This window comes from Neophocaena asiaeorientalis, unplaced genomic scaffold, assembly GCF_003031525.2.
Source record: "Neophocaena asiaeorientalis asiaeorientalis breed wild unplaced genomic scaffold, Neophocaena_asiaeorientalis_V1.1 scaffold314, whole genome shotgun sequence".
Lineage (NCBI taxonomy): Eukaryota > Metazoa > Chordata > Mammalia > Artiodactyla > Phocoenidae > Neophocaena > Neophocaena asiaeorientalis.
Genome location: NW_020175489.1, coordinates 7,127 through 22,504, shown reverse-complemented (window position 1 = coordinate 22,504; position 15,378 = coordinate 7,127). Strand labels below are relative to the sequence as shown.

Here is a 15,378-nt window from a genome sequence, read left to right as displayed (position 1 = left end):
CCACCCGCCCGTCGTCTTTTACTCTCTGTCTCTATCTCTGATTTCATCCTCACACCAACCCTGTGAGGTAAGTAGCACAAAGATTTTCATCTCCACTTTGCCACTGAAGAAACTAAACCTGAGACAGGTAAAATGACATACCTAAGATCACACAGTCAGTAAAAGGTAGGGCACCAACGTAAAACCAGATCTTTTGACTTCTAGTCTTTCCACAGTATCACCCAGACTCATATCGTATTAGTGTCCCTATTGTATATAGTTTTTCATTGAGTGAAAACTGTGTTTGAAAAGGGAAATAGGTTTTTAGCACATGCCTGTGAAGTGGCTTGTGATTGATGGTCAGATTTCCAAATTGCTGAACAGCAAACAGAATCAGCAAGTAAACCAAAAGTAGATTACTAAACAGTGTTGAGATTTTTCAGAAAGTTTGTTATATCATACAAGACAATGCTGTAGGTTTTATATCAAGATTTTTCCTTTTCTGAATTGGTGGTTTAAATATTACACTGTGCTGTTTGATTAATATTGCTTTTTCAAATGATGGCTTTATGAGGATATAATTCACATGCCATGTAGTCCACCCATCTAAAGTGTACAGTTAAATGATTGTCAGTATATTTAGGATTATGCAATCATTACTGCTATCAGATTTGAGGAATTTCATCATCCCCAAAAGGAAACCCTGTATTCATTACAAGTGACTCACCCCCAGCCCCACCCCATTCCAGCCCTAGACAACCATCAGTCTATTGATACTTTATCTCTCTATGGATTTTTCTGTTCTGGACATTTCATATAAGTGGAGTCATATGATATGTGGTGCATTGTGACTAGCTTCTTTTACTTAGCATGTTTTCAAGATTCATATAGTAGCATGTATCAGTGCTTTTTATTGTTGAATAATATTCCATGTATGTATATTTTAGATTTTATCCATTCACCAGTTGATAGACATTTGGGTTGTTTCCACTTTTTGGCTATTATGAACAATGCTGCTATGAACATTTGTGTACAGATTTTTGTGTGGACATGTTTTTAGGTATTTTGGGTATATACCTAGTAGTAGATCATGTGGTAGTTGGTCAAATGGTAGGAGATCATAGATCATATAGTAGTGGGTCATATGGGAATTCTGTGTCTAACCTTTTGAGGAAGACTCTTTTCCAAAGTGACTGCATCATTTTACATTCCCACCAGCCATATATGAGTTCCAGTTTCTCCACATTGTTACCAACTCTTTTTTTTTTTTTGTCAACTCTTGTTTTTATAGCCATCCTAGTGGGTATGAAGTGGTATCTCGTGGTTTTGACTTGCATTTCTCTGACTAATGATGTTGAGCATCTTTTCATGTGCTTATTGGCCATTTGTATATCTTCTTTGGAAAACTATTTGGATCTTTTGCCCATATTTTAATTGGATTATTTGTGTTTTTATTATTGAGTTGGAGTTCTCTATATATTTTAGATATGTCGCTTTTCAGGTATGAAATTTGCAGACATTTCCTCCTGTTCTGTGGGTTGTCTTTTCACTTTCTTGATGGTGTCCTTTGAAGCATAAAAGTTTTTAATTTGGATGAAATCCAACTTACCTATTTTGTTATTTGTACTTTTAGTGCACAAATCTAGGAAAGCACTGCCTAATCCAAGGTCATGAAAATGTATGCCTCTGCTTTCTTCTACAAGTTCTATAGCTTTAGCTCTTACATTTAGGTCTTTGATCCATTTTCAGTTAATTTTTTGTATATGATATGTGGTAGGGGTCCAGTTTTATTCTTTTATTTGTATCCAGTTTTCCCAGCACCATTTATTGAAAATAATTTGATTACTCTTGTTTTAATAGAAGAAAATAAGAATGCTTCAAAGTCATGAGCTGGCAGTAACATTGTAAAGAATGCTGATGTTCTGTTTTGTGTAGCATTATGTATGATATCCAGATCTGGAGAGAGAGAAGACCATTTCATTCACACTGAACAACTGCTCATTTTGCATTTATTTCCTCTGTGCTTCAGGTTTGAGTTCTCTGAAAATCAATTTGTTTTGATGCCTGTAAGATATACAAAGCTTTAAAATATTCTCTTATAAAAAGGAAGGATTTAGGAATGATTGATTTGTGAGCAGATAATGTATTGATTCATAATTTAGCAAAAATATGTAATCTTTTTGGTCCAATGTTTTTAAAAAGGTAAAAGTATGTTTGGTAGCCTGTTTCAATCCATTTTCAGCAAGAAACATTATCCCACCTGATAACTGTTCTTATGGAACTCAAAAGTAGATTATATTATATGATTTTCTAACATAGTGATGGAGGAGTTGGATAATTAGGAAAATGGAAAAGTGCAAAGTCAGATTCATGCAGACTAGGGATCCAAGACCTGGACAGTAGTATAGGTATATATTAAGATGTTCTGGTTCCAGGAGTTTTAAAACTGATTAGCGAAACTGTTATGTTGCATCGCTTACTGTTTATATTTGTTATTCTTAGAAATGGAAGGAAGCAGAGAATATATTTGATGTTGATGGATAAATTGGGGCTAGATTTCCACATGGATGAGGGAAGTGGCTGCTTGCTCGAGTAGACCTCAGGAATGTGAGCCATACCAGTTCTGTCTACCAGCAATCTGCTCTGCTTAAAAATCTACCATAGAAGATATTTTTTGAATTTTTAAACATTTTCATGTGTTTCCTTTTTAAATACAAATACTCTGGAGAAGGGATATCAATGACTAACTGGCAAGTGAGAGAAGGTAACTAGATAGTGAAAAGAAAGGCCTGGAGATTCCAAAGTAGGGGGTACTTAAACAGTTTTATATTTTCCAGTTGTAAAAGAGATACGTGTTTAGTGCAGAAACTTAGAAGAGTATGGAGAAGAGAATAATTATTATAATTCCACCACCTCTAGGTCACGACTTTTAACATTTTAGTGTGTTTTCCCTGCTGTGTATAAAATAGATAACTAACAAGGACATACTGTATAGCACAGGGAACTATACTCAATATTTTGTAATAACATATAAGGGAAAAGAATCTGAAAAAAATAGATATGTATGTGTAACTGAATCACTTTGTTGTACACCGGAAACTGACACAACATTGTAAATCAATGATACTTCAAGCAAAAAAAAGAAAAATACATTTTAGTGTGTTTTCCTTGTTGATGGTTGAGTTAGCATACTTTTGTTTACATGTCTATATTTTTTCATGCTGTTAAAAGCTGTCAGCGTTTCTTTTTTGTCAGCATTATTTTAACTGACTGCATATGTTCCATTTCATGCAATGGGTATACAGTAATTAGATTAAGTTAAATCTTTAGGTTGTTCCTCTTGTGCTTTTAAATTTCATAGAAATAGTTTTGGTAGTTGTCCACTCCAGGGGAGCTTCTTGCATAGATTCTGTGGGAAGGAGGCTAGTCAGTAAGCTGTGCAGTGGAGGCACCTGCTATAATAGGCCTGCCCCAGCATTAGAGTCAAAGGAAGAGGACCACAGCTGAACCAGTTATATGGGAATTGTTCGTTCCTTCCTCCCAGCTGTCAATATACTGAAGGGAAAGAGGCTGTGAAAATAGGGGAGAGATGAGAAGGAATCAAATCACTGATGATGCCTTCTTTTCCCAGTGAAGGTTCTTTAGGCCTCAGGCCAGGCTCTGCCTAGAGGAGGGGAAAGAGCTTTAATTGGATATGTGATTTATGTTTTAAATTGGGTTAAATTAACTTGAAATGGACTTTTTTTTCTTTTAATACTTGAACGTTTTTGGAAGTTAAATTGGTTAAGGTTTATTTGAAGATAAAGGGATATGCTGGATGGCAAATTGAAAGTGATGATTGGGGAATTCCCTGGAGGTCACTTGTTGGGACTCTGGGCTTTCACTGCCAAGGGCCGGGCTTCAAGCCCTGGTCAGGGAACTAGGATCCCACAAGATGCAAGGCACAGCCAAAAAAAAAGTGATGATTACAGTAAAACTATCAAGCTGCGGGCTTCCCTGGTGGCGCAGTGGTTGAGAGTCCACCTGCCGATGCAGGGGACACGGGTTCGTGCCCCGGTCCATATTGGGGAATTCCCTGGAGGTCACTTGTTGGGACTCTGGGCTTTCACTGCCAAGGGCCGGGCTTCAAGCCCTGGTCAGGGAACTAGGATCCCACAAGATGCAAGGCACAGCCAAAAAAAAAAAGTGATGATTAGAGTAAAACTATCAAGCTGCGGGCTTCCCTGGTGGCGCAGTGGTTGAGAGTCCACCTGCCGATGCAGGGGACACGGGTTCGTGCCCCGGTCCGGGAGGATCCGACATGCCGTGGAGCAGCTGGGCCCGTGAGCCATGGCCGTTGAGCCTGCGCGTCCGGATCCTGTGCTCCGCAACGGGAGAGGCCACGGCAGTAAGAGGCCCGCATACCGCAAAAAAAAAAAAATTATCAAGCTGCTGCTTGTTTGAATCTCGCACCAAGTAATATTGGGAGATGTAGTTTTCTGATTAACTTAAATGATGATATTAATGGAGAAGAGAGATCTGACGTAAAATTTATTGCCTCTTAAAAGTGTTAACCATGCGGAGGTGTGTGAAAGCTTGATTCTTAAAGTGGTACAGATATTGATTCTCTGAGCTCTACGGGGAGAGAATGGACTCTTTTTTCCTGTAAAAAAAACAAACAAAAACTTGTAAGGAGATGTGGGTCAAAGGGTACCAACTTTCAGTTATAAACTGAATAATAAGTTCTGGGTATCTAATATATAGCATGATGATTATAGGTAATAATAGTATATTGTATACTTGAAATTTGCTAAGATCTTAGATGTTCCCACCACATTAAAAAAATGTAACTATGTGAGGTGATGGATTTGTAAATTAACTTGATTGTAGTAATCATTTCATAGTGTATACACATATTAAGTCATCGCATTGTACACCTTAAACACCTGATTGTAGAACCTAAATATATACAATTTTTATTTGTCAATCATACCTCAGTGAAGCTGGAAAAAATGACTTTTTCCTTTGCATGTTGTAAACCATTTTGAAAACTTCTGTATAGTGCAAATAATTAAACATCAGTGCAACACATTATCCCTTCTCAAACATGAACATGATATCATGTAGCCTTTGGGTATATCCTTCCAGGCTTCCTTGTGCCTTTTTAAAATTGCTTATTGCCTTTTTTTCCCCCCAAATTGAGATCATACTTGTAAAAATTTTTGTGGCCTGCAAGAGGTTGCATAAGGAAGCAGAAATTGTTGTAACACAAAAATGTTCACTGATGAAGTAACCACTGAACATTCCTGACTTCTCTCTTAAAACTTGAATTTATTCACCTATCCAACCACTGTCTCTCTCTCTGTGCTGAGGTCTATTTAATGCAGATGGATTGGGAAGTCAGTGAAGGATACTGGAGATCTGTGTGGTCACTGACAAATTTGTCTAGGTTGGACCAGTTGAAAAACTAATAAAGAAAAATATCTAGAGATGACAGCAGGATGGGCACTTCAGTGAAGAATGACTGTACATGACATATTAAGATAAGCTTTTGGGAACATCCATGTAGCTCTCATGAAGGATTGCTGCCATGATGGTGCCATGTAAGTCACGCAATGGAAAATGATGTGCTATTGCATATCATTTTGATAGAAAGATTACATCCCCTCCAAAAAAAACTCCCACTATTTTTATTCATTCTTTGATTATCTAATAATTAGTTGATAGGTATAGAGGTTGCCTCAGTGTTGTTAAACTGCCAAGGTAATTTTTTTTAATCTTATAGGGTACTTTTTCAGGGTAAATTTTCAATCAAATCTTTGTTCCCTGTTAATGAATATGAACGAATACTTATTATGAGTGTGAATACTTAATAGCCTTCTACTAAGTACCATTTATTGATGATAACAAAGGTCACCTGTATTAAAGTTTTTCTAAAGTCTCTAGACTGTTATAATAAATAGTAACCAGATAACCACATTTTCCTACTGAGTAAGCATATGCTAGAAAAGCTAGTTTTATCCTAAGTTAAGTACATACTTTTAAAAACCTATACACACAAGTTATAATAAAAAATTTCTTTAACTTTTTTTAGGTCTAATTATAAGTTCAGTATAGAAGGTACCACTTCTGTCTCTTATGGAATTAAGGCAAAATTTCTCAGATTCTTCTAACTCTGATATATTGATGACTAGTGACCATTAGACTGGTGTATGCAAATACCTTAGCTAATCTGCTAAATGGGCTTTTAATTATGTGCTAACTTGTTCTTTTAATTATCCTAGTTGTCATATAAATAAATTAGCCTCTGGGGTATTTGCTGTGTTCCCATTCTCTGAGATCCTTCTGGCTTTCTGTGCAGGTGAATCACCTGGGGAATCTTGTTAAAATGCAGATTCTGATTCAGTATGCATGTAGCTTGGAGGCAGGCAAAATTCCAAATTTGAAGCCAGCTTCCGGGACAATGCCAGTGCCAATGCTGCTGGCTTTTCGACCACATTTTGAATATCAAGGCTTTTAATAGCAACTTTGGGAACGCCAGCCAGGCAAACTTATTGAAGCCATTTCTTGTTATGATAACTTTATGATTCACTCCTAGTTTATTAGTGATATATATTTTTCCTGTGGGGATATATATATCTACTTATAACTTGTAGCACATGAGTTCTACTGTAGTTTTTGTGTTGGGCATGTCATCTACAGTGGTATTTATAAAGAATGGTAACATACTGATGATGATGATGATGTAATACTTGACATGTATTGACTACTTATGTCTGACACTGTGCTTTACAAAGTTTGGCTAAATTTTCTCAACAAAACCATGCCGTAGACATTATTGTTGTTATCCCCATTTACTAATGAGGAGGCGTGGTAACAAGTTTAGTGACTTGCCCAGAGTCACACAACCAGAAGGTGGCAGAGCCAGGATGTCAGTCTGACTCTAGAGCTTGTACTTTTAATCTCTTTACTAGTCTGACAACAGATAAAAAGCATAGGCTTAGTATAATATCAGTATCTGAATTTTCTAGCTTCTGTCACCATTCATATAAGATATATTTGAATTTTCTAGCTTTTTCCCAAAAGACCTTTGAATAGCATTTTCCTTCCTTATGTTTTCCTTTTTTTGTGGCTTTCCCATAGATACTGATGATCTGTGATTTGTTACCAGTTTTTTTAGTCTTCCTTTTTGTATATTTGTACTTAGAGAAAAAGATCTCAACTTTCATATTCTTTTGATATGAAAATTTATGAAGAATGAAAAGTTAGATAGTACCCTGCCCAGAATGAAAGATAAGAGTGTTTTTTAGTAATGTTGAGACTATGTGTTTCTGCCAAAGAGTAGTAGCCCAGGAAAACATCAGGTTCTATAGGATCATCACAAAAGAATGGTTGATTCTTCTGTATGTGCTTAAAAATTGGGAATTTTTTTCTTTATCCAAATGGTAATTATATTCTAGTAATTAGTCTGGAGACATACCTTCTGAGTTCTCCTGAAAAACCACCAGATGGTCTTAGAGAAGCCAAGAGAAACTGAGAACTCTGCCTTAGCTTCTCAGCCTGTTAGATGTTGACAGTTGTGTAGTGCTTGAGCCTTCATTCCGTGTTAAGAAGTAAGTACATACACAGGTGTTTGTAAAAATATATGAAAATAAGTGAAAGCTGTTTAGGATTAGAAAAATATGTTACCGTAGCTGCAATTTGATTTGGAAATCGGTAAGCACAGAACAGGTCATGATAAATAAGAATATAACTAGGTCATTACTCATGTCGAAATAATAGGAGGCTGTTTACTTTCATTATCTCTGTTTCTTTTACAGTCCATCAATATTATGGAACTGACTTTACAAAAGTATGGAAGCTATGAAAAATTTGAACAGGCCACTGGTGGTAGCCTGCTATCTAAAACTCGAATCTGGAGTCATGTTAGGAAATACATGATGAAAGAAGGCTGCATGGGTGAGGTATGAATCATGAGTAAGCATGACAATTTGAGCATTTTAACTCTCAGTCACTGCCACGTGTTTGTTTTTTCTGCAGGTTTTGTTTTCCCAGCACTATTTTACTCATTAAATAAGTCACCCACATTTCTTACTAAATATAAGTCTTAAGTTTTTATTGCATTGAATTGTTAATGTTCAGTTTTTTTCTGTTTTTCCTTTTTTCTTACTACCATTTTTGTATAGCTTGTAGGATTATGTGAATTGGCTTATGAAAATTATTAATGAAGAGATTTGGCACAGTGACTTCTCTTATTAATGTCCAGTTCCTAGTGTTCAGTCTCAAAATAAGCTTTGGCCCAGCAGTGACCAGGACTCTGGCTCCTGTACCTTCCTTTGCATTATTCCAGCCCGGGGGACTACATTTGAGAGCACTGCAGAGGCACAATTTCAGTTCTCTGTGTCTTCCTCTGCACAGCTGTCTACTTTTCTTTCAATCCAGTAAAGGTTCCTGAGTTCCCAAAGGCTCAAAATTCCAAGGGTCTGCATTTCATCTTCTTGGTTTCGGGGAGATTCAAGATGGTGTAAACAAAAGAAAAAGGTGTTAATTTATGGGTCCATTGTTTTCTGTGAAAACTTTCACCCCCTGCCTTCTACGTTTTGTCTTTTATATATATATATTTTTTTAACTCTTGCTCTTTAGATTGTAGTTCACCTCACTGAGGACCTGCTTTCCCGAGCTTCGATGACAGTAGTAAATGGATGTCCAACACTGACCATCAATGTTTGCACCGCACGTGAGCATTGGCTGGAAGGAATGCTGAGGCATGAAATAGGTAGGGGGCAGCCCTTCTCCATTTATTCAGTTGTAATAGCAGAAATTACTTCAAGGACTTGTTTGTTTATAATGCATTTTTTCTTAGTAATATTTGGCAAAAAGTAATGAAATTGTTAGGTGTCACTTGAACTAAAGCTAAGATATTAATGTCTCATTTCAAATTAGATTTTTTAGGGTACCGTATAGCTGTATTAAGCTTGGAGAGTCATTTAACTCCTCTGGATTTCAGTTCCCCCATCTTCAACTGAGGGAATTGAATTAAGTGATCTCTAAGATCTTTTCAAATATCAAGTCTATAATTCGACTCTTAAAAAGAAAATAAATTGCTGTAAAAGTTATACCTCTTCTAATGCGACATGTAATCCTTCTGAAGGCTGTGTACTCCTTCAAAGCAAAGGGCATTAGTGTCAGATCATTTTCTGCTTTCTTTTGATTTGTAGGTACACATCAATTTCGTTTTAGAACTGTTGGTAGAATCTTTTTTTGGAGAAGAATTAAAATAAGAATGGCATTTCTTACTTTTCATGTGCCTTTTCTTGTCCATAGGCACACATTATTTTCGAGGTATTAACAACCTTCAGCAGCCATGGAACAGTTGGACTGGCCGTAAAAAACATGACCTAAAGCCAAACAATCCCACAGAGGAAGGACTGGCAAGTATTCACAGTGTCCTCTTTAGAAAAGACCCCTTTTTATGGAGGGCTGCCCTCCTCTACTACACTGTTTATCGAGCCAGCCACATGTCTTTTTGTGCATTATTCAAAGACATTGGAAAGTTTGTCAAGGACCCCAATACAAGATGGGATTATTGTGTACGAGCCAAGAGGGGATGGACTGATACCTCCCAACCAGGTGTGTGTCCCTTGACAGTAGATTTTCTGATTTATTGGGTAATTGTCTTTTTTTGAATTTTATTTTATAAAACAATTTTATTTCCTAAGAGCAGGTTCTCACTAGTTATCCATTTTATCCATATTAATGTATATATGTCAATCCCAATCTCCCAATTCATCACACCACCACCACCACCCTCGTGCCGTTTTCCCTCCTTGGTGTCTATACGTTTGTTCTCTACATCTGTCTCTCAATTTCTGCCCTGCAGACCGGTTCGTTTCTACCATTTTTCTAAGTTCCACATATATGTGTTAATATACAATATTTGTTTTTCTCTTTCTTACTTCACTCTGTATAACAGTCTCTAGATTGATCCATGTCTCTACAAATGACCCAATTTCATTCCTTTTTATGGCTGAGTAATATTCCGTTCTATATATGTACCATGTTTTCTTTATCCATTTGTCTGTTCATGGGCATTTAGTTTGCTTCCATGACCGGGCAATTGTAAATAGTGCTGCAGTGAACATTGGGGTGCAAGTGTCTTTTTGAATTATAGTTTTCTGTGGGTATACGCCCAGGAGTGTGATTGGTGGGTCATATGGTAATTCTATTTTTAGTTTTTTAAGGAACTTCCATACTGTTCTCCATAGTGGCTGTATCAATTTACATTCCCAACAACAGTGCAAGAGGGTTCCCTTTTCCCCACACCCTCTCCAGCATATGTTGTTTGTAGATTTTCTGATGATGCCCATTCTAACTGGTGTGAGGTGATACCTCATTGTAGTTTTGATTTGCATTTTCTCTAATAATTAGTGATCTTGAGCAGCTTTTGATGTGCTTCTTTGCCATCTGAATGTCTTCTTTGTGGTATTAACAACCTTCAGCAGCCATGGAACAGTTGGACTGGCCGTAAAAAACATGACCTAAAGCCAAACAATCCCACAGAGGAAGGACTGGCAAGTATTCACAGTGTCCTCTTTAGAAAAGACCCCTTTTTATGGAGGGCTGCCCTCCTCTACTACACTGTTTATCGAGCCAGCCACATGTCTTTTTGTGCATTATTCAAAGACATTGGAAAGTTTGTCAAGGACCCCAATACAAGATGGGATTATTGTGTACGAGCCAAGAGGGGATGGACTGATACCTCCCAACCAGGTGTGTGTCCCTTGACAGTAGATTTTCTGATTTATTGGGTAATTGTCTTTTTTTGAATTTTATTTTATAAAACAATTTTATTTCCTAAATGAGCAGGTTCTCACTAGTTATCCATTTTATCCATATGAATGTATATATGTCAATCCCAATCTCCCAATTCATCACACCACCACCACCACCCTCGTGCCGTTTTCCCTCCTTGGTGTCTATACGTTTGTTCTCTACATCTGTCTCTCAATTTCTGCCCTGCAGACCGGTTCGTTTCTACCATTTTTCTAAGTTCCACATATATGTGTTAATATACAATATTTGTTTTTCTCTTTCTTACTTCACTCTGTATGACAGTCTCTAGATTGATCCATGTCTCTACAAATGACCCAATTTCATTCCTTTTTATGGCTGAGTAATATTCCGTTCTATATATGTACCATGTTTTCTTTATCCATTTGTCTGTTCATGGGCATTTAGTTTGCTTCCATGACCGGGCAATTGTAAATAGTGCTGCAGTGAACATTGGGGTGCAAGTGTCTTTTTGAATTATAGTTTTCTGTGGGTATACGCCCAGGAGTGTGATTGGTGGGTCATATGGTAATTCTATTTTTAGTTTTTTAAGGAACTTCCATACTGTTCTCCATAGTGGCTGTATCAATTTACATTCCCACCAACAGTGCAAGAGGGTTCCCTTTTCCCCACACCCTCTCCAGCATATGTTGTTTGTAGATTTTCTGATGATGCCCATTCTAACTGGTGTGAGGTGATACCTCATTGTAGTTTTGATTTGCATTTTCTCTAATAATTAGTGATCTTGAGCAGCTTTTGATGTGCTTCTTTGCCGTCTGAATGTCTTCTTTGGAGAAATGTCTATTTAGGTCTTCTGCCCATTTTTGGATTGGGTTGTTTGTTTTTTTAATATTGAGCTGCATGAACTGCTTGTAAATTTTGGAGAGTAATCCTTTGACAGTTGCCTCATTTGCAAATATTTTCTCCCATTGTGAGGGTTGTCTTTTTATCTTGTTTATGGTTTCCTTTGCAACTGCTTTGAAGTTTCATTAGGTCCAATTTGTTTATTTTTGTTTTGATTTCCATTACCCTAGGAGGTGGATCAAAAAAGATCTTGCTGTGATTTGTCAAAGAGTGTTCTTCCTATGTTTTCCTCTAAGAGTTTTATAGTGTCCGGTCTTACATTTAGGTCTCTAATCCATTATGAGTTTATTTTTGTGTATGGTGTTAGGGAGTGTTCTGATTTCATTCATTTACATGTAGCTGTCCAGTTTTCCCAACAGTTTTCCCAACTTATTGAAGAGACTGTCTTTTCTCCATTGTATATCCTTGCCTGCTTTGTCATAGGTTAGTTGACCATATGTGTGTGTGTTTATCTCTGGGCTTTCTATGCTATTCTATTAATCTATATTTCTGTTTTTGTGCCAGTACCACACTGTCTTGATTACTGTAGCTTTGTAGTATAGTCTGAAGTCTGGGGGCCTGATTCCTCCAGCTCCATTTTTCTTTCTCAAGATTGCTTTGGCTATTTGGGGTCTTTTGTGTTTCCATACAAATTGTGAAATTTTTTGTTCTAGTTCTGTGAAAAACGCCATTGGTAGTCTGATAGGGATTTAATTGAATCTGTAGATTGTTTTGGGTAGTATAGTCATTTTCACAATGTTGATTCTCCAATCCAAGAGTATGATATATCTCTCCATCTGTTTGTATCATCTTTAGTTTCTTTCATCAGTGTCTTACAGTTTTCTGCATACGGGTCTTTTGTCTCCTTAGGTAGGTTTTTTCCTAGGAATTTTATTCTTTTTGTTGCAGTGGTAAACAGGAGTGTTTTCTTTTTTTCCATCCCCTCACTTTAAGCCTGTATGTGTCCCTAGGTATGAAGTGGGTCTCTTGGAGACAGCATATAAATGGGAATTGTTTTTGTATCCATTCAGCGAGCTTGTGTCTTTTGGTTGGAGCATTTACTCCATTCACGTTTAAGGTAATTATTGATATGTATGTTCCTATTACCATTTTCTTAATTGTTTTGTGTTTGTTATTGTAGGTCCTTTACTCCTCTTGTGTTTCCTACTTAGAGAAGTTCCTTTAGCATTTGTTGTAGAGCTGGTTTGGTGGTGCTGAATTCTCTTAGCTTTTGCTTGTCTGTAAAGCTTTTGATTTCTCCATCGAATCTGAATGAGATCCTTGCCTGTTAGAGTAACCTTGGTTGTAGGTTCTTCCCTTTTGTCACTTTAAATTTATCGTGCCACTCCCTTCTGGTTTGTAGAGTTTCTGCTGAGAAATCAGCTGTTAACCTTATGGGAGTTCCCTTGTATGTTATTTGTCTTTTTTCCCTTGATGCTTTCTGTAATTTTTGTTTGTCTTTAATTTTTTCCAGTTTGATTAGTATGTGTCTCGGTGTGTTTCTCCTTTGGTTTATCCTGTATGGGACTGTTTGCACTTCCTGGGTTTAGGTAGCTATGTCCTTTCCCATATTAAGGAAGTTTTCGACTATAATCTCTTCAAATATTTCCTCAGGTCCTTTCTCTCTCTCTCCTCCTTCTGGGACCCTATAATGTGAATGTTGTTGCATTTAATGTTGTCCCAGAGGTCTCTTAGGCTGTCTTCATTTCTTTTCATTCTTTTTTCTTTATTCTCTTCCACAGCAGTGAATTCCACCATTCTGTCTTCCAGGTCACTTATCCGTTCTTCTGCCTCAGTTATTCTGCTATTGATTCCTTCTAGTGTATTTTTCATTTCAGTTATTGTATTGTTCATCTCTGTTTGTTTGTTCTTTAATTCTTCTAGGTCTTTGTTAAACGTTTCTTGCATCATCTCGATCTTTGCCTCCATTCTTTTTCCGAGGTCCTGAATCATCTTCACTATCATTATTCTCAGTTCTTTTTCTGGAAGGTTGCCTATCTCCACTTCATTTAGTTGTTTTTCTGGGGTTTTATCTTGTTCCTTCATCTGGTACATAGCCCTCTGCATTTTCATCTTGTATATCTTTCTGTGAATGTGTTTTTTGTTCCACAGGCTGCAGGATTGTAGTTCTTGCTTCTGCTGTCTGCCTTCTGGTGGATGAGGCTATCTAAGAGGCTTGAGCAAGTTTCCTGTTGGGAGGGACTGTGGTGGGTAGAGCTGGCTGTTGTTCTGGTAGGCAGAGCTCAGTAAAACTTTAATCCGCTTGTCTGCTGATGGGGGGCTGGGTTCCCTTCCTGTTGGTTGTTTGGCCTAAGGCTCTTTGGTGGGGCTAATGGCAGACTCTGGGAGGGCTCACGTTAAGGAGTACTTCCCAGAACTTCTGCTGCCAGTGTCCTTGTCCTCACGGTGAGACAAAGCCACTCCCCGCCTCTGCAGGAGACCCTCCAACACTAGCACGTAGGTCTGGATCAGTGTCTTTTGGGGTCACTACTCCTTCCCCTGGGTCCTGATGTGCACCCTACTTTGTGTGTGCCCTCCAAGCGTGGAGTCTTTGTTTCCCCAAGTCCTGTCGAAGTCCTACAATCAAATCCCACTAGCCTTCAAAGTCTGATTCTCTAGGAATTCTTCCTCCCGTTTCTGGACCCCCAGGTTGGGAAGCCTGACGTGGGGCTCAGAACCTTCACTGCAGTGGGTGGACTTCTGTGGTATAAGTGTTCTCCAGTTTGCGAGTCGCCCACCCAGCAGTTATGGGATTTGATTTTACTGTGATTGCGCCCCTCCTACCGTCTCATTGCAGCTTCTCCTTTGTCTTTGGATGTGGGGTATCTTTTTTGATGAGTTCCAGTGTCTTCCTGTTGATGATTGTTCAGCAGTTAGTTGACTCTCAGGCTGACTTTCACTAACCCCTTCCTTAGGCACCAAGGGCAGGGCTTATTTACAGGCTTAGGAAAGGAGTCCCTTGTGTCTTCTGATAACAGAGTTCAAACTTGCATTTGGCCCTCAAGCAGCAAGCAACCTGCTTTTAAGCCTAAGTCTCGCTTTGATCTTATCTTCCATCCATTTCTCCATGTCCTCCAGGTGCCGACTCAGCGGCCGCCATACACACTCACTCTGGCTGGGGCTCACGATCCCCTCTCTCCGTTTGGCTCCTGCAGGAGCCGGGTTCGGCTGCGGTGGGCACAGTGCAAGTGGGCGGCTCCGTGCCTGGCTCACTGGCTGCGGGACTGGGTAATTGTCTATTGATTTTGGATATATCCTAATCTTCCCATCAGAGAATCCACTCAACAATAGAAAATTAAACCTTTGTTACTTGAGGTCAGTGCTAGTTTTCGCAAACCACATTTTGTTAGCATTATTTTTCCCATCTTGTTTTGAAAATTTTCAAACCTACAGAAATAGGGAAATAATGAAGGAATTAACACTTCTATACCCTTCCTCTGGATTCACCGATTGTTAATATTTTGCAATTTTTGCTTTCTCTCTTCCTCTCTGACTTTAAAAACAGCTTTATTGAGATATATAATTCACATGACATATAATTCACCCATTTAAAATGTACAGTTCAGTGATTTTTATAATATTTGTGGAGTTGCGCAGCCAACACCACTAATCTAATTCCAGAACGTGTCATCACCCAAAAAGAAATTTGTACCCATTACCTATTCTCTCTCCCTATTGCTCCTAGTGATAAATAACCATTAATCTGCTTTTATTAGTTTTGCCTGTTTTTAACATTTCATATAAATG

General features: G+C 38.0%; 1 protein-coding gene across 1 annotated transcript in view; it reads left to right on the top strand.

Moving 5' to 3' along the window:
• The window catches only part of MATCAP2 (microtubule associated tyrosine carboxypeptidase 2), a gene marked incomplete at its 3' end in the record, with an annotated part of 36,530 nt that extends 21,671 nt beyond the window's left edge, over positions 1–14,859 (top strand). The window contains exons 3-6 of the mRNA XM_024768891.1: positions 7,779–7,922; positions 8,602–8,734; positions 9,283–9,588; positions 14,710–14,859. Of these exons, the coding sequence (XP_024624659.1) occupies positions 7,779–7,922; positions 8,602–8,734; positions 9,283–9,588; positions 14,710–14,859 (733 nt within the window). The remainder of the gene's footprint in view (positions 1–7,778; positions 7,923–8,601; positions 8,735–9,282; positions 9,589–14,709) is intronic.
• Positions 14,860–15,378: the final 519 nt, after the last annotated feature.